We start from the raw sequence: 19,309 nt of genomic DNA on the forward strand, positions 1-19,309 counted from the left end.
GCCATTATTATATACTTTATTATAATAAAAATTATAATAAGACGAACTCAGATAAACCATATATTGTCGTAGTTGTGTGTTTATTAGTCACGTTGAATTAATGAAAGCTGTTAAATCATCTGTTTATTCAGCTGCAGCGATAGGCATTTCCTGGGTTTCTTCTGCGGGGCGTATTTGGTGTTTCAGCGCGAGAGCGCCCTCTGGCCTTTGGATGGAGATTTACTGCTGATCACAGAACCGTGCTTCACTGAAAGATACGCATGGCAATCGCAACTTCTGCCTTATCGCGATTTATCGCCTTTGCGATTTAATTTTGATTAATCGTGCAGCTCCACTGGGAACAAAGTTGCTGTGACGCCAAACCCCCTCATGTTAGAAGAAAGCCGTCGTGTTTACAACTGTGATAATGAACGCTTATCAGGATCAACTGAACGCTGGATTTTTAAAAGTATGTGAAATATTTAAAGTTTGCGGCATAGAATCTTTAAAATACGTCCAAGAGTTTTAGACACGGTCTGTTATTGTGGGGACATTTCCACGCCCCTAAACATGACGCGGCACAAAACAAAACATGATTGGTTGCTTTATCTGTCAGTCATATGGCCTCGTGGGCGGTCCTTGCCATTCAAAGCACCCAAGGTTCCCAGACCTTCTGCCCATCCGTCTGAAGGTCTGGCTACGCGAGACTATGGTTTATGTGTGTTTTTCAAGTCATCTCCAGGTAATAAATAAATAAAGTATATGAATAATGCTGTGTTAATTGACATAGCATTTATTACACTATAGAAACTATAACATATATATTTCTGCCTTATTCTGTGATAAAAATGGGGGGGAAAAAATGTTTGTAGTATATAAACCAATCATAAAATTGTCATTAAGAAAATAACCGTGGAAAAAATCATACAAATTACTGTCCAGCAGTGTTTTTGATTTCTTAGCCAATTAAAAGAGATGTTTCTGAAGGATCATGTGACACTGAAGACTGGAGTAATGATGCTGAAAATTCAGCTTTGAATAACAGGTATAAATTATATTTTAAAATATATTACTATATAAAACAGTTATTTTAAATTGTAATACTATTTCACAATATTGCTGTTTAGAATTTGCTCACTGCTGCCATCTCAAGGGGTTCTGGGTATTTACCATGAGGTTTGGTAGCTGTTTTCTTCTGGTCCAAGGTGGTTCTCAGTAATGAGGATTTGGCTAAGCTATTAAACCATCTTGGTTAAGGGCCTTGATGGTGAAAATCAGGCCATTTCATCTTAAATCCAGCATGAAATCAACGCTTACCATTTTATTTATATTTATTATTAAAATATAATATATTATTTATATTTATTTTGGTATTTTTACATTAATAAATTCATTTTATATTTATTTATTTAGAATAATTGTATTTATTTATATGTATTTACTTAGATTAATTTTATTTTATATTGATTTTATTTTATGTATTACATATTTTATTTGATTTATTTTTGGCACCTTTATTTAAAGGTCCAGTTAAGAAAGACTGGGTAAAAAGATCAGAAGCAGCCAACATTATAAAAGGGATCCAAGTCTAACTGTATTGTATGGATAGGAATTTTTATAAAAAAAATATTTAAAAAAGTAAATTTTTAATACATTTTTTTATTTAAAAAGTTTCCTGATGCATCAGTTTTTTGTGTCTGAAATATTTCCATGTAATAGTTTAGCACACCACATCTTATGTAATATTTTGTATTAGCATGCTTGTTAAACCAAATTAATAATAATTCATTTAAAATTCCAAAGATGGAGTTTCATTCATCAGAACTGTTTGAGAAAGCATCATGATGCATTAATTTTTTAATACAGTTAGTACACACTGTTGTTCTCGGATATATGTGTGTGTGTGTGTGTGTGTGTGTGTGTGTGTGTGTGCGTGTGTGTGTGTGTGCGTGTGTGTGTGTGTGTGTGTGTATTATGTGGTGGTGTGTTTATTTTCGGACGGCTGGTGATCCAGTCTTTCTCCAGCACTCATTAATCTGGAGTCTGTTTCTGGTTTATTCAGACTGTAAAGTTAAAGTTAAAGCCCTGCTGAAGCTCAGTGAAGTTTGATGATTTCAGCTCAAGTGTTTCATTGACGCTTGTTTTGACTCTAGGAATAGTCTGACTTCCTGTTGAATGTGGAAGTGATGTGGTGTTGACACGCTCAGGGTCACTCGTCATTGTGAAAGATCAAATGGATTTTTCATTTACTGTGTCAGTGTGTTATTTTAGTATCAGTGAGATACTGTTATACTGTAGTTTTTATTAAAAAAAAATTTTTTATTTACAATTTTTTTTAATAGTAATTTCTTTAAAATTTTGTTGTTTTTTTGTCATTTTTATTTAATAGTTTTTTAAAAACATGTATATATATTTTTATTAATTTTATTTCCGTTTTAGTTATTTTAGTACATCAGGTTAAACTAAATAAATGAAAAATGTTGCCTTTGGAACTAGCTGAAATAAAGGGTTTGTAGTATTTTATTTTATTCAGTTGAAGTTTATTTTATTTCTAGAATTTTTTATGGTATTAGTTTTAGTTAACTATAATAACCCTGGTAACTAATACATTAATACTTTGCATATTTCCTCTCCCTCTCTCTCATGTTTCCTCCTGTAATTCCTCTGTCCTAGCGGTTGATGCTATAGAACAGCAGCTTTGGATGACGCAGCTACAAGCCTGTACCAGACGCCACTCTGACAGCAGTGCCAAGGTGTGTGTGAACACACACACACACACACACACATACAAAACATACATGTTGTGGAGTCTGTTTGAGAGGAGAGCAGGGAAAGTGTTATAGGAGAATCATTTTTTTGTATTTGAGAGATTCTGGGTAGCGTGTCAACCCAATGCGAGTAAATCACTAGCATATGCGACTAAATTTCCATGCTAGGCAACCAAATAATGTCTATCGTTAGCCATTGGCTAATAAATTGTTAGATTTCACTCGCCAGTGTTTGAGTTAGAGGCTAAGTATAAGTTTAACACTGATAATTCACTTGCCTTCACTCATTATGAACACTGCGCACTTGAGAGTTTCGCTCTCTGTCTTTAAAGCGCACTATTTTAATTCATCTCAAAGGATGCACAGCGCAGCGTAAATTACTGTATATTCCTTGTTGTATTTTCCTGTCAAAATAGTGGAGTTCATTTGGAATTATTCAGCCTTTGAGAACAAGCACAAGCCACTTCCGGTTTCTTCGGTAGTGGGCGGAACTAATGCACAAACTGCAATCTCATTGGCCGGCGCTCACCTATTACCGTCACTGCAGAGCCGTTGAGAAACAGAGTTGCGACACTCCCATAGACTTCCATAGGAACTGAGGAATGCAGAAGTAAAGCGTGCCCTGGAGCAGCCAATAGTTCCAGCATTGATGCCGATTTATTTCAGTGCTTCTCAAGCACACTCGCCAAAAATTTAAGAAATTACAGCATTTTTTGACATTTTAACGCATTAGTTGACCTCTGGCCAGTAGTGTTATGTTATGAAGAGCATTATAGTTAATGTTTATTGTTAAATAATAGACAGTTATACTATAATTGCAGTTAGATAAATTGAGAAACACCTTAATAGCGACCATAACCAGATGCTAGTTGTCATATTTTTAAGTTTTAGTCTTTCTGCAATCTTTCTCTTACTGTAGGAGGTCAAATGATTTTCAATGAAGACTGCCCATTCAAGGAATATATTAATTAAGGAGTTTCGCTGTTTGCCTTGTGTTTTTTAAGGCATTATTTTAAACTTCTTTCTTGGGTTAAATTCCGTATTTGCTTGCCTTTATTAATATTTACTTAAGTTGTATGCTTATGTGAATATCATAAAATAACACATGTAACATGTAACATTTTTTTTAAAAATCAAAACTTAAAAAAAATCGAGTGTTTGATAATGTCTAAAAATACATTAAAATGCAAAAAAAAAATTGTAATATAAACAATAAACATATTACAAAATGTTACACTTAAGGTTTTTGGTCACATTTGACTGACAAATAGTATGAGAACATATTAATGCTGTCTCTTTATCACTCCCCAGAATAAAATGCTATTGTAAAGCGTAGTCAGCGTAGTTATTAGGGGTGGGCGATATGACCAAAATCTTATATCACGTTATGAGTAATTTTATTTCACAGTAACGATTCATATAACGATATAGTTATTTTTGCTTTAAATAAGGTCTTTATGATATCAAAATTTTGATACCATAGAAATGTTATATTTCTTGTCACCAGTGTCAATATCACAAAAAAATGTATACTAGCCTAAATTAAAAAAAAACAACAAACAAAACTCAAGCTCACTGAAGGCAAGTAAACAGTCACTGATTAAATAAGAATAAGAACCTAATTACAAGCAACAAGACAAAAAAAAAAATAAACTACAGTAGAACAAATAAATAAGAAATGCTACATACTTTGTATAAAGTAATCAAATATATAAAAACACTGCATACTCTTCACTGTGTAAATTAAATGTGTTTCTTCTTATTAAAGGGGTCATATGATGCGATTTCAAGTTTTCCTTTCTCTTTGGAGTGTTACAAGCTGATTGTGCATAGATAAGATCCCTAAAGTTGCAAAGACTAAAGTCTCAAAACCACGCGTGTGTGTGTGAGAGAGAGAGAGGGTCACTCACAGTGGAGTCAGCTGTCTTAACCGTGGCTTGTGTACTGCAAACACATACCAGCTTCATCACTGTGTCTGTCACGCGACTCTGTTCCCCTTTCGGGCTTGAACTGATGGTAAAACTAATGACATTATTTACTGTCTTTACATTTATTTTGAAAGATGAAGCTCGCGATTATGGTAAGGGGCGTTACATTTCCGACGAGTGCTTGCGGTGTTCGGCCAATCACAATGCACTGGGTCAGCTGGCCAATCAGAGCAGACTACGCTTGTCGGAAGGAGAGACTTCGTATAAAACGAAGTGTTTGAGAGAAGCGGGGCATAGAGGACCTACAATAATGTACAGTATTTGAAAAATAATGTGTTTTTTGAACATTAAAGCATGTCAACATATTCTGTTACACCAAATACACAAAATAATGGTCTTTAAAAAAGCATCATATGACCCCTTTAAACTTACAAAAGTGATTTAGTCAAGAGCAGTGAGAGATCTTCTCGTTTTTGTTCTTTGATTAACAGGAATGACAGAGAGCAGGAATATTAGACTGCTGTCACTTTAAGAGCTGCCCGGATCCAATATACTGTTACACATGTGTTTTCTTTCTCAGCTGTCTGCTTTCACTTAAGACCTACTGTGTTCATGAGGATACTTACAAAGATGGGCATTTTGACACATACAAGTGTGTATTTAACCGTTCGAGGCCTAGAAAGCGGCAAAAATAACTCAGTTCAATACTCCCGCTCTCTATGTGCACCGTCTTCACGTGCTCTTCCTCTCTGACAGCGCTCATAAACAGTCTCACAGACAGAGCGAGCGTATAGCGAAATGAGTTCTCTTTCCCTGCTGATTGCTGGTTTCAACGGCTTAAAATCACGTAGACAAAAAAAAACGTTGTTAAAGTGAATTAAAATAGGAAAGATCTTGATATAGTTGTTTTAGCTTGTTTTAATGCCTATTTTAAATCAATTCAAGTCATCTTGAGGGCCTTTTGGAGGTTTGCTAAGGCGTAATCTGATCTGTTGTCATTCACAGATGAGGAAACTGAAGGATTGTGATGAGCATCTGTGTGTCGACCAAACTCAGAACACACTGGACGCACAGGTAATACACACACACACACACACACTCTCTCTCTCTTTTTCTTGTCTTACGTGTGTTTGTTATATTATCTGTCTTATAATGTCCTGATGTGTGTGATTGTCATACACACAGGGTTGGTCTGTCTGTCTCTGGTCTGTTAATGCTGTGCTGTAGTAACTGCTCGTCAGCACATGATCACAGAGCTTCATTCAGTGAAGAACAGACGCTTCATTGAAACACTGAGCCTTTCTTGCTCTCTCAGATTCCTCTGTAAATGATATCCGCACTAATTGATCCAGACGGATCTAGGGTCACCGCTGAGGGCATTAGCACACACATACTACTTTTGTTTTTCATCTGACAAGGTTGTTTCTGAATCTTTAAATAACCATATTCTCCCACCTCAGTCCCAAAGTATGAGGATAGAGATACGAACCCACCCCCAATATTCACATCAGCACTCAATAAATATGGGTTTTTCAATGGCTGCTTCTTAAACTCTTACCCACAATCCTAAATACATTACCAGCACGCTGCAAAAAAAATGGTTTAAGCTTCGAATAACTTTTTTTTAACTTTTCCAGTTAAACCATCCTTGAAAGTCCTTGAAACATGATAAATGTACTTGAGAAACAACACTGCATGAGACATGACGATGTGTTTTAATAGACTGTATCTTAAATATGAGTGTGTTTTGACTTCCTGCACAGTTTGTTACTTATTTCAAGGATTTTGAGATGTTAAATAAGACAAAAATACTCATTAAGAAGATATTTTTTGCATTGTAGTTGTTTAGAATTACTATCTCAAAGCCTAAAGCACTGAAAAAAGATCGGAAGTACCTTTTATGAAAAATGAGAGATTTATTTGCTGTGTTTATTTATTTATTAAATATAAATAAAATAAATGAATACATTTCATTTACTTTATTTATTTATGGCACTTATATTACTAAGTAACATTATAAAATGATTGATCTAACCAAACAGTATTTATGGGAAATTTTGATTCATGGAGTCATGATGCAATGTCAAAACAATTCCTGATCAGTTTTCCTGCAATATAATTTAGTGCATTGTTAAATACATTAACTGATAAGAATTAAGATCACTGATAACATGCCTAATAACGTCCTTAGAGATATCATTGCACCACACACTGCAGTAAATAAAATGAATGTTTTATTTTAAAAATTATTTCAGGCCTGTGGGATGGCATTTGGCTTCGGCTGCTATGTGCCCACATTCACTGTCAGATTGTGTTCGGCCCACACACACACACACACACACACACATCTGTGTTCACCTGGGAGATAGAGCGCTATAGTGTTACAGAGAGAGAGAGAGAGACACCTGTCTGTGTAAACATCTCACCTACTTCTGCTCTGTGATTCACTTTATTTAAAGGCTCATAAAATGTTATATTCAAGGCTGTTAATCATTTAAATATTTAACCGTGATTAATTGCATCATTTTATTCTAATTAACAGATTGAAGTCAGAGTAAACTCAATAAAAGGAGCATGTGTGCTTGTGAAGATTATCCTCAAAATGCATCAAAACACACAGGAATAGACATACATTAATATAATCTTACTTTAAAGATGCAGTTCTCTTCTTCATATTTCTATGAATCTCTCGTGGGTTATATTTCACTTATTGATCTTCATTGATTATTAATCTTCACCACACAAACACGCCAAATGACTTTTGTTAAACATCACATCTAGGTTTGATTTATACGTTTTTAGTCATTTAGTGATAACAGGAGCTCTGCTGATTCTGTGCATGTGTGATAAAATCCTGTTTTAATCAGCTGAAAATGTTCAGATCCAACTTTAGAAACCACACAGTTATAACAATTATTAAGTTATTACGCTTACATGCATTAGCAGCATTAAAACATTGTTTAATACAGTGTTAATTTAGTGGCATTGAGATTATATACTATTATAATTTTATTAATAGTTTTTGATTTTTTTTATATTTTCTGTTTTCATTTTATTTCATTTAAAGTATTAGTAAATTTGTGTGTTTTTCTCATTTTTATTTATTTTTTCAATATAGTTTTTTTTTTAGTCATTTGAAAATGAAGAAATGTTGCCTTGGCAACTAGTTGAAGTAAAATAAGTGTTTTTTTATGTGTTTTATTTTATTTCAGTTAATGTTTATTTTATTTCAAGAAACTCTTAAAGCATGATTGCAATGTGTTCATTGTCAAACTCCAAAATCAGATTATTTTTAATTCTTAAAAAACGCCATTATTTTATTTGAAAAAAATAATTATTTTATTTTATTAACAAAATGTTTTAGTTTGTCTATATTTTTTTCATTCGATCAGATAACATTTTAAGCTGTCATGTGGTCATGTTACAACGTGCCCCTCAGATGTTACAATGTAACCCACCTACGGGGCATGTTGTCACATTTCACTTCCATTTTTTGAGGGTAAATAAAGAAAAACGTATACACTGTAATCATGAAACAAAGCGACATTTGTACTAGACAAGTGTAAAATTACTGTGGATAAAAAAATTATATTCTGAACCCCATGTGGATTTACACAAACTGAGAAAGTCAAAAAGTGTTACTCTCCCCTATGTTTATATAACATATAAGGCTCTTTTATCTCTAAAGACATCAGTTTATCTGTGTGGTTCTGATGCTTTAGTGTATTTAGCACATGAAGTCTTGCGAAGGTGAGTTTGATAGTGAAATCTGTCCTGGTTGTGACGTGTGTTTCACTATGGAGTGTGACTGCGGTGTGAATGCAGCTGTAATTCTGCATTCACTGCTTGTTAGACTGTATTATGTGTCTGTGAATGGGAAAAGGTTTTTTACCGCCTCTCTCTGTGTGTCTCAGGGTTCATCGGGCCGGACGCGAAGTTTCTCTCTGCTTCCTCACCTCCCTCCGTCTTCCTCTCCTGTATCTCAGAGACATCTGCCTCACCACGGGCCTCCGAGTAACATCGTTACCATCACGCACCACAAGTCGCCTGCAGCCGCCCGCCGTGCCAACAACCAGTACCCAGAGCGCCTCCTGGAGGTCAAAGAGGTCAGACACACACCTCAAACACTGGACCGACATTTATAGACCATCATGATGCTCCTCTCTTAAGCTCCGGTTTGATCTAATTCAGAATTAAAGAATACTCAAAATATATTTAGGCCTAAATGTAAGATTTGTGTATTTGAATTGCAAATAAAATGTCCATCCATTAAGATTATACAGTTTTAACATAAACTAATAAACTTAATCTGATGCATATTTGTCAGTCCTACATTTTCTAATTTGTTTTAATCTCATATATTTTCACTGATTGAATACTGCTGGTTCCACAGCCAGCCATTTTTAAACCATATTCATTCTTTTAACTGACTAAATGTGACCCTGGACCACAAAACGATGTTTTGTCAATTTTTCGAAATTGAGATGTATACATCACCTGAAAGATGAATAAATAAGCTTTCCATTGATGTATGGTTTGTTAGGACAGGACAATATTTGGTCGAGATACAACTATTTGAAAATCTGGAATCTGAGGGTGCAAAAAAATCTAAATATTGAGAAAATCTCCTTTAAAGTGGTCCAAATGAAGTTCTTAGCAATGTATATTACTAATCAATATGATTAATTATTCATATTTCCCCATGAGCTGATTCGCTACAGTATGTATAATTAATCAAACAGTGCTAGATCAAGCTTTAATCTGTGCAAACCAAACTATCACCGGAGAGATAAATCATGACATAATACGTAAAGTGACACTGACAATGTTTACTACTGTAAATCTGCTTGCTTTAAAGTAATCTATTCTATAAAGCGTAATATAAATAGACGTGAGGAATTGCAGAGCTGGAGCAAATATCCACATCGCTGTGATCAGATGCTTTCTTAACTGCTGTTTTCTCACCGCTGTCATTTTTGCTGTGCATTTATTTTGTTATTGAGAGGAAAGCATGCAGCTCATATTTCCATATTCTGGATGTTTTCTAACAGTAAAGCGCTGCTTGCTTATACTGTATCAAACTTCTTTTTACCTCTAAGTGAAGAATGGAAACGAGCTTCGCCGTGAGTATATCGGAGCCATCACCCACAGCAGCAATTTATTTGTAATTTTGTAAAACTTCCCCACGCGTCTTCTTCTATTGGATTGCATCCAGGAGAGCTGAATTAGTCTCGCGCTACAGCGCCACACTGGTCAAACCGTGTTATTGCAGGCCCTTACATTAGGTAATTTGAGATCAAACATCTATTCGACAACAAATATTTGTCTACAGTTTTTATTGTCTACATCAGGGGTGCCCAAACTCGGTCCTGGAGGGCCAGTGTCCTGCAGAGTTTAGCTCCAACCCCAATTAAACACACCTGAACCAGCTAATCAAGCTCTTATAGGCATACTAGAAACGTCCCAGCAGGTGTGTGGAGGCAGGTTGGAGCTAAACTCTGCAGGACACCGGCCCTCCAGGACCGAGTTTGGGCACTTGACCCATACAATGTATTTTTGGCTATTGCTACAAATATATCCCAGCGACCTATGACTGGTTTTGTGCTCCAGGGTCACAAATGTAATTGTTTTCACAATGAACAGATTTATGCTGATTCTAAACAACTGGAATAAATTCATTTTGAAAATATGATTATTTAAATAAAATCAAATAGGTAATAATAAACTATGGCATGTTTTTTTTTTTCTGAGTGCAGAAATCTGACCCGTTTTACTTATGTATGTATGAAAAATATGCATCATATTGAGTTTATTAATTTATGTTAAAATAAAAGTGTTATGTTAAAATGGTGTTCCATCCAAATGGATGGAAATTTTAAATGCAATTCAAATACTTCTTTCAATTAATGTCAATGATTGTGAAGTGAATTCCACACATTCCACAGGAGGTTGAATTGGACTTTGGAAGAGGAAATGACATAAGAATTTAAATTCAACACAGCATAAGAATTTAATTAGTTCAATAGTGAGACAAAACATAAATATCTGAATTAGCTTTTTATTTTAACTAAGTGCCTTTTTATTCCCTGAAATGCAGAAATGTATTTCTTTCTGAATTGATTCAATAGTTCATAAAACAATCAAAACAATTAAATCAGATTTAACGTAATAATAAATAATAAGTAACAAAATCAAATGGTATTCTGGGAAATTAAATGTTCTTTCGCATCATCCATAAATCAAATGTATTGTAGCATCTGGACCAATCAAACACACAATTTTTCATTTGATTTAACAAATCAGTTATTCATTAGATTAACAAATCGTCACAGTCCCCTCACCCAATAAACTGGATGCCAGGATGTCTGCAACGACACCAGGCCCCCCCCTGGTACCCATGGCAACCACGACACCTCTGCTAGACCAGATCCATTTACGACCTAATGGCATTATCGATAATGTCGACTAATCGTTTCAGCCCTACCTTCAATATAGTGAAAGTCACTTTGGATAAAATCATCTGCAAAATGAATAAATACAAATATGTAATTTAAGTAACACCTCCTGTTCACTGCATGTTTCTCCTCATATAAACTGTCATTTTGAGCTGTGCTGGGTTTTATTTCTGTGCCAGAACATCATTTAGAGAATTAAACAAGCCCTGCGTCAGCTGAAACATTATTACCTCATCTATCACAGCTCATGTGATCATCTACATCAACTACAGCTGAACCTGTAGCGCTTTGATTTCAGGCCCTTGATTACATCAGCAATAAAGTCAAGTCATTTCAGAGGGGGAGATAGTTTTGATGAAAAATTATGAAGATGCTAAACAAGTTTTTTTTTTTTTTACAATAATAAAGAAGTCTTTTCTGCTCACCAAGCCTGCATTTATTTAATTATAAATACAGTAAAAACAGTAAAACTGTGAAATATTATTACAATTTAAATTAACTTTTTTTGCCCTGTTTCAATATATTGGAAAATGTAACTTACTCCTGTGATGCAAAGCTGAATTTTCAGCATCATTACGCCAGTCTTCAGTGTCACATGATCCTTCAGAAATCATTCTAATATGCTGATTTGCTGCTCAAGAAACATTTCTGATTATTAGCAATGTTGAAAACAGCTGTGCTGATTCATAATTTTGTGGAAACCATGATACATTTTAATTTTCAGGGGTCTTTGATGAATAGGAAGCTCAAAAGAACAGCATTTCTTTGAAATATCTTTTGTAACATCATAAAGGTCACTTTTGATCAATTGTATGCATCCTTCATTAATAAATCGATTAATTTCTTTATAAATAAAAAAAAAGAAATCTTGCATCAGAATCAGTGTATTATTGTAAAAACAGACTTGAGAGTTTTCTGATGCTATCCCAGTTTAATCCCAAGGGTTGTGTTCCAGTTAGTAGTGAAACTGAATGACGCCACCTGATGGTCAACCGCAGTAAAGCTCCTTCCTCATTTCTTCAGGTTATGAACCAGGTCGAGGGGCAGCAGAAGAGTCTGGTCCAGTCCATCGAGTCTCTGCCGATGCGAGGATCCCTGTCCTGTCTGGATCAGGACCTGCTACTGCTGAAAGCCACCTCTGCTGCCACCCTGAGCTGCCTTGGCGAGTGCCTGAATATATTACAGCAGAGCGCCGGACACAACCACGGGCCGCCCTCCGGTGAGTCCAATACGGACACCCTACAGATGCCCGTGGCTCCTCCAGACCCGGAGCCGGCCAAAGATCAGGGCGAGGTCGACTGCGGCCCCTGTCCGTATCTAACGGACCCCATGCAGCTAAACGTTTGTAATAAATGTTGTTGAAGGGCTGTTCATTGTTCATGCTGCATGTTCAGTGTTTGTGGGAGTTCATCTGTATTTTGGTTCTTGATTTGAATTGTTTGTTCATTCAGTTCTGTGCCTGATTATATCATTTGTATTCGTGCTTGAGTGTGTAACACGTTCAGGGATGACACCACCGTCCCTTAATGCATGATTCATGTGAGCGTTTGGAATCTGATTCCTGTTGCTTTTCAATGCTGGACTAACCACATGCCAAAGAAACACACACACACTGGTGCCTGAAAACTCAAAACGACCCAGTGGATCCCATTAAACATTTCAGAACGACCCTGACATGGACTCAGGTGCTTCACTCAGGGCGTCAAAATCAATCGCCATGATTTTAGATTTGATTTTGTTTTATGTTTTGCATTTTTATTCATTTTTTATGTTGATTCACTCTGCCAAAAACAACTAAAAGAACAAAACGGGAACTCCTTGATATCAGTGGACACCTTCGCTGTCTTTCTTTCTCCGAGAAGAAACACTTGAGAGCTGAATGACTCTGTACCTGATCTGAGTATTGTATTTTCATTTTTGAATGTTAATCTTCAGATCTCAGGTTCTGTTCCTTGTGTTTGGAGAGAACAAAATGCATTTTGTTTCAGCGGAATGCTATTTTTCTCCAGTTTTGTAAAACATGTTTTTGAAAATATGAGAGCGAAAATGCTTGTTCCTCTCTCGCCCTGAATGCTTCAGATGAGTTCAAACTGAGGTGGAAATTAAACGGTATTGGTGTACTGAATGGTCTGAATCCAAACTGATCGCTTAGAATGTTTCTGATGTTACAGAAATTAATTAAAGGAATGAGTTCAGATGACACCATTGATCTCTGACTGAGGTCTATTGTGGACTAGTTATATATATATATTGAGGGGGCGGGGCCTGCAGATCCAAACAGGAGGGAAACGCCAATCAGGTAAATACATCTTGTGTGTCTTGTTTGCATGATCCGTTTGCTTTTCATCACAATGATCAGCCAGACATTTCACGTGTTCTGGTCTGTGCATGGATATTTCTCTGCATGGTCTGTGTGAGGATCTTTTTTCCAGCTTATTCCGAAATGAATTAATTAATCTGAAGTGATGCTTGTTGCTGTCAGATGTAGTGTTGATGTAGTGTTTTCGAGGAGAATCACAGTCTTTTAATTTTCTGACATTTTAACTAGGCTATTTCTAGCTGAAAACCTCAGTTTTCAATGTTTAAGTCATTTAGGTTCACCAAGGCTGCATTTATAAATACAGTAAAAAAAAAAAAACAGTAAAAATGTGGACTATTATTACAATTTAAAATAGCTGTTTTGTATTTTTATATATTTTTTAATGTATTATATTTTAACATTTATTCGTGCGATTTACAGTCTTAAGAACCTGAAGGCCTGTTCACACACTAACTATAACAGTAACGATGAAGATATAGTTTTTAAAATCATCCAAAATAATAAATAACAAGAATAGCAGAGTCAAACTATGATAACAACAGAGAGGAACGACATCATTGGAAAAACTTTCAGAGTGATTTTTTTTCCAGCTGTTTTTTTTTATTGCTCAGAGGTTGCTTATTCAGAGCTCGGAGGATTATTGGAGTTTAAGTGTCAAACATTCGGCTGAAACCCTGTTGAAAATACAGCATATGCTGGTTAGGTATGTTCTGAAGCATGGCTGATGGTTTGAGCTGGTTTAAGCTGGTCCTGAGCAGGAACGCTTAGGACCAGCTTAAACCAGCTCAAACCAGCAGCCATGCTTCAAAACATACCTAACCAGCATATGCTGGTTTTTAAGACACCACATTTACTCTCCATGAAATCTCACTGCTGACTAGGAGAAAACAATTGAGATCTCATTGGTGATTTTTCTTCTTTTCTTGGGTTAAGCAGTAAGGAGACTCAAAGGAAAGCGTTAGTAAATCTCTCTAGAGTGTTTCTGATATTAGTCATATGGATTAGAGTTCAAGTAAACAGTCTGTATATAGTCATCAAAAGTGATTTCAGCTCTGAGTCTGACATGGTCGTTTATGTAAATGATAAGAATTCTATTCCAGCCGTGGTTGTTTATTTCAGTTTTCTGAGCTAGATGATTTCTGAAGAGTCTCATGCATCTCATGCATTAATAAAATAATATCTCCATAAATTAATATCGGGTTCGATTTCTGATGCTCTATCTATCTATCTATCTATCTATATTTTATTAAAGTGCTAATAATCTACAGCTTAATGGGCCACAATGTCACAAAGACAAAGTGTATTTACATTTTAGTTCAGTCAGAAATTGTATATGGCTGAATGTAAAGAAAACTCGAGATCTCAGAAATATGAGAGCAGATGCCAAGTTCATCCTGCCCTGCTAATACTTTGATCGTGAGATCATGAGAATTTGAGATGTTTTTGCATCAGCACAAGAGCTTAAACCCTTTCACATCTTTTCACAACACACTGAACTGCTGCAGGGCCCTCTGAAGTTTTGAATACATATACAATTAACTGATTATGTTTATAAAAATAAATAATACAGTGGTAAAACTGCCATTCTGTGATATGTGCAATGTTTTTCATGTGGCGGTCAAAGCAGCATATGATGTTTGTGTTAAAAGTTGTGAATCATTCCCGCGGAGAAAAGGTGGTTTGCCCGTTTTAGCTGGTTTCCACTGGTCAGGCAGTTTTAGTTTGATGGGCTTTTGTCAACCAGCTAGTCTACGTAAACCATCTTAGGCTGGTCTTTTCAGCAGTGTCATCAGCGTGACGGACTGAAGTTCACTAATTGATTTGGGTTTTGAGTTTCTGCGTGATGTGTAACTGCTGACCGCTGGTCGTGTGTTCTTCGTTCCTGCAGATAATGTTCCCGCGTGGACCGTCCCAAAGTCGCCCTCAGGAGAACGTCTGAGGGACGGCGGTGCTGCTACCCTGAGCTCCACTGAGCCCTCACCCACCCTCAGGAAAACAACCCTGCTGCAGAACACTGAGGTGAAACCACTTCCTGTCTGAGACTGGAGCAAGATTATGCGTTATATTACCGTTCAAAAGTTTGGGGTCGGTAAGATTTTGTAATGTTTTTGAAAGAAGTCTCTTATGTTCACTGAAGCTGCATTTATTTGACCAAAAGTACAGTAAAAACAGTATTATTGTGAAATATTATTACAATTCAAAATAACTTTTCTATTTTAAATGTAGTTCCTGTGATCAAAGCTGAATTTTCAGCATCATTACTCCAGTCTTCAGTGTCACATGATCCTTCAGAAATCATTCTAATATGCTGATTTGCTGCTCAAGAAACATTTCTGATTATTATCAATGTTGAAAACAGTAGCGCTTCTCAACATTTTTGTGGAAACCATTGATGGAATTTTTTTTTATTTGAAATAGATTTTGTTTGTAGCATTATAAATGTTTTAACTGTCACTTTTGATCAATTTAATTCATCCTTACTGAATAAAAGTTAATTTCTTAATTTTTTCTTTATTATTTTCTTTCAAACAGGACCTAAAACCTAAACCATAGTGTGTGTGTGTGTGTGTGTGTGTGTGTAATTGATTTTTTTAATAAATTAAGACCGTGTATATGATTTGTGTGTTTGCTGCAGGATGGGACGGAGGTGATTTCTCCTGATGAGGTGATGGATTCAGATGATAACACTGAAGATGATCTGTGTGTGTTGGACGACCAGAGGAGTGTCATTCTGCATCTGCTGTCTCAGCTCAAACTGGGCATGGATCTCACACGCGTACGAATCACAACACCACCACATTAATATCAGGTAATATTAGTGTTTAATTTGACATTACAGTATCTCTCTGTGTGCAGGTTGTTCTTCCCACCTTCATCCTGGAGAAGCGTTCACTACTGGAGATGTACGCTAACTTCATGGCGCACCCAGACCTGTTCCTGTCCATCTCCGCCGGAAGCACCCCGGAGGAGCGTATGGTGCGTTTTGTCGAGTATTACATGACCGCCTTCCATGAAGGACGTAAGGGCGCCGTCGCCAAGAAGCCCTACAACCCAGTGCTAGGAGAGACCTTCCACTGCTCGTGGGAGGTTCCACGAGATCGCGTCCGCCTTCTGAGGACTGAGACGAGCCCCAGGACCAATCAGGAGGCAGCAGGGGCGGAGTCAGACTCTTACAGGGTGCGTTTTGTGGCGGAGCAGGTTTCCCATCATCCTCCGGTGTCGGGGTTTTACTGCGAGTGTGCGGAGAGAGGCATGTGCGTCAACACACACATCTGGACCAAGAGCAAGTTCATGGGCATGTCAGTGGGTGTCTCTATGGTGGGCGAAGGTGGGTGGCGTTCTCTTCATCTACATGGAAAAAATTTGGTGAAAATTTTCACTCAGAAATTATTAGTAATTATAACTAGTAAGAAATAGTAACTAGTAAGGAATAGTTCCCGCAAAAATGACAATTTGCTAAAAATGTACTCATCCTCAGGCCATCCAAGATGTAGATGAGTTTGTTTCTTCATCAGAACAGATTTGGAGAAATGTAGTATTACATTACTTGCTCCCAAATGGATGCTCTGCAGTGAATGGGTGCCGTCAGAATGAGAGTCCAAACAGCTGATAAAAACATCACAATAATCCACAAGTTATCCACACCACTCCAGTCCATCAGTTAATGTCTTGTGAAGTGAAAAGCTGAGTGTTTGTAAGAAACAAATCCATCATTAAGATGTTTAAAAAGTCATCTTGTCTGAATCAGGAGAGAAATATGCACATATTAGGCACCATTTACAAATGAAAACAGTCCAAAACAGTTCTAAACAAATATGTGGGTGGATTTTGATGTGAGAGACTTTATCACTGAAGGAAGTGTAATTATGGATTATGGACTCATGTTTTACTACTTGTGGATTATTTTATTGATTTTTGGGTGAACTATTCCTTTAATGACAAAGAAACGGCAAGTAACACATTGCATTAAATGTGCAATTTTGAAGTTGAACTACTATTTTCTTTTAAAACATACTCTAATAATCTTTGTTTTATTTACAACTTAGAAAAATCTTTTTTACAGTGTACATACTAAATACAAGAATGTAGTTTACTATTTATTAAGATTAAGTTTCCTGTAAATAATGATGCTAGCATTATATTATCTGTTAAAAACATCACAGTACATAGAGTAACACACCACTTATTTTTCCTCTTGACCATGTTACTAAATCTCAACACACTTATATTATTATTATTATTTTGTTAACAACTGTTTTATTGAGTATTGAAATGTTATATTAATCTTGACTTTTCATATGTACATCAACATCTGAACAGTTTTGAGGTTAAGTGATCTAATTTGTGAATTTGTTTTATGTTTAATGGTAAACTTTGAAATTTCTCTCTGTACTGTAACAATGTTTTTATTTTTTGAAGTGAAAAGTTACAGTGAGGGTAAGATGAGCCACTCAGAAATAGGGTAGGAGAGTTCTTTCTGTTGTTTTATTGTTCCACTTAATAAGCATTATAATTCATGGAGTTATGATCTTACTATATATACAGTATATATATATATATATATATATGTGTGTGTGTGTGTGTGTGTGTGTATAGCTGCTTGATGTGTTCAGTCTTACTTTAGGATTTTGCTCTGTGCTCTTCAGGTGTGTTGTACCTGCATGATCACGGGGAGGAGTATGTGTTTACATTCCCGAGTGCATACGCTCGATCCATCCTCACCGTGCCGTGGGTGGAGCTCGGAGGAAAGGTCACCATCAGCTGCGCCAAGACCGGATACTCGGCCAACGTTACATTCCACACCAAACCCTTCTATGGGGGCAAAGTTCACAGGTCAGTCAGCAACACTGATACTTAAATGAGACGTAGTTGAGAGTGGTGATGATGATGATAAATGTGTGTGTTCAGGGTCAGCGCAGAGGTGAAGCAGAACTCCAGCGGGATGGTGGTGTGTAAAGCTCAGGGCGAGTGGAACGGGGCGCTTGAGTTCATCTACAGCGGCGGAGAGACCAAAGTCATCGACACCAACAAACTGCCCGTCATCAGGAAGATGATTCGCCCTGTGGAGAAACAGGGCCGGAGTGAGTCCAGGTAAAAATGTGTATAATATATATATATATATACATACATACATGCACACACTGCTACTCAATGTTAGGAATAATACATTTTTTATGTTTTTGATATGTTTATATATATGTGTGTGTGTAATTTATTCCTGAGATGTAAAGCTGAATTTTCAGCATCATTACTCCAGTCTTCAGTGTCACATGATCCTTCAGAAATCATTCTAATATGATTTGCTGCTTAAGAAACATTTCTAAATATTTTCAGAAAAAAAACAGTTTTGCTGCTTCATATTTTTTCTGGAAACCATAATGCAGTTTTATTTTTGCAGGATCCTTTGATGAATAGAAAGTACAAAAGTCAGCATTTATTTGAAATAGAAATAAATAAACATAAATGTTTTTACTGTCACTTTTGATCAATTTAATGCATCCTTGCTGAATCAAAGTATTAAATATATATATATATTAGGGGTGTGCGGGTCTAGTCGACTAAACGGTACAGCTCCTACTAGTCGACGCTGAAAACAATAGTCGATTACACGACAGAAAAAAAAAATTTTATCATTCAAATTACCGTCATTTTAACATTGCATTTAAAACATTTTAAATAACAAGTTAAAATAAAACGTTTGAAAAATAATTATTTTTAAAAGTTTATCTGGGCGGAAACAACATTTTTACCTCAGACCTCACATGCGTTTTCTTCGTCAGTTGCGGCGAGTTCAAAAATGACCATGCGAAAGACGAGAAGGTGTGGGATTATTTTGAATTAGAAGGAAACGGAAAAGTT

At 36.2% G+C, this 19,309-nt stretch overlaps 1 protein-coding gene across 1 annotated transcript in view; it reads left to right on the plus strand.

Annotated features, from left to right (window-relative positions):
- Window positions 1-19,309, plus strand: part of LOC107751695 (oxysterol-binding protein-related protein 10-like) — a 36,891-nt gene that overhangs the window by 15,608 nt on the left and 1,974 nt on the right. The window contains exons 3-12 of the mRNA XM_016567446.1: window positions 2,653-2,732; window positions 5,681-5,749; window positions 8,590-8,781; window positions 12,154-12,484; window positions 13,352-13,429; window positions 15,339-15,469; window positions 16,086-16,226; window positions 16,307-16,778; window positions 18,097-18,283; window positions 18,359-18,541. Coding sequence (XP_016422932.1) covers window positions 2,653-2,732; window positions 5,681-5,749; window positions 8,590-8,781; window positions 12,154-12,484; window positions 13,352-13,429; window positions 15,339-15,469; window positions 16,086-16,226; window positions 16,307-16,778; window positions 18,097-18,283; window positions 18,359-18,541 — 1,864 coding nt within the window. The remainder of the gene's footprint in view (window positions 1-2,652; window positions 2,733-5,680; window positions 5,750-8,589; window positions 8,782-12,153; window positions 12,485-13,351; window positions 13,430-15,338; window positions 15,470-16,085; window positions 16,227-16,306; window positions 16,779-18,096; window positions 18,284-18,358; window positions 18,542-19,309) is intronic.

The sequence above is a fragment of the Sinocyclocheilus rhinocerous genome, unplaced genomic scaffold (genome assembly GCF_001515625.1).
Source record: "Sinocyclocheilus rhinocerous isolate Xijiao unplaced genomic scaffold, SAMN03320098_v1.1 scaffold422, whole genome shotgun sequence".
Lineage (NCBI taxonomy): Eukaryota > Metazoa > Chordata > Actinopteri > Cypriniformes > Cyprinidae > Sinocyclocheilus > Sinocyclocheilus rhinocerous.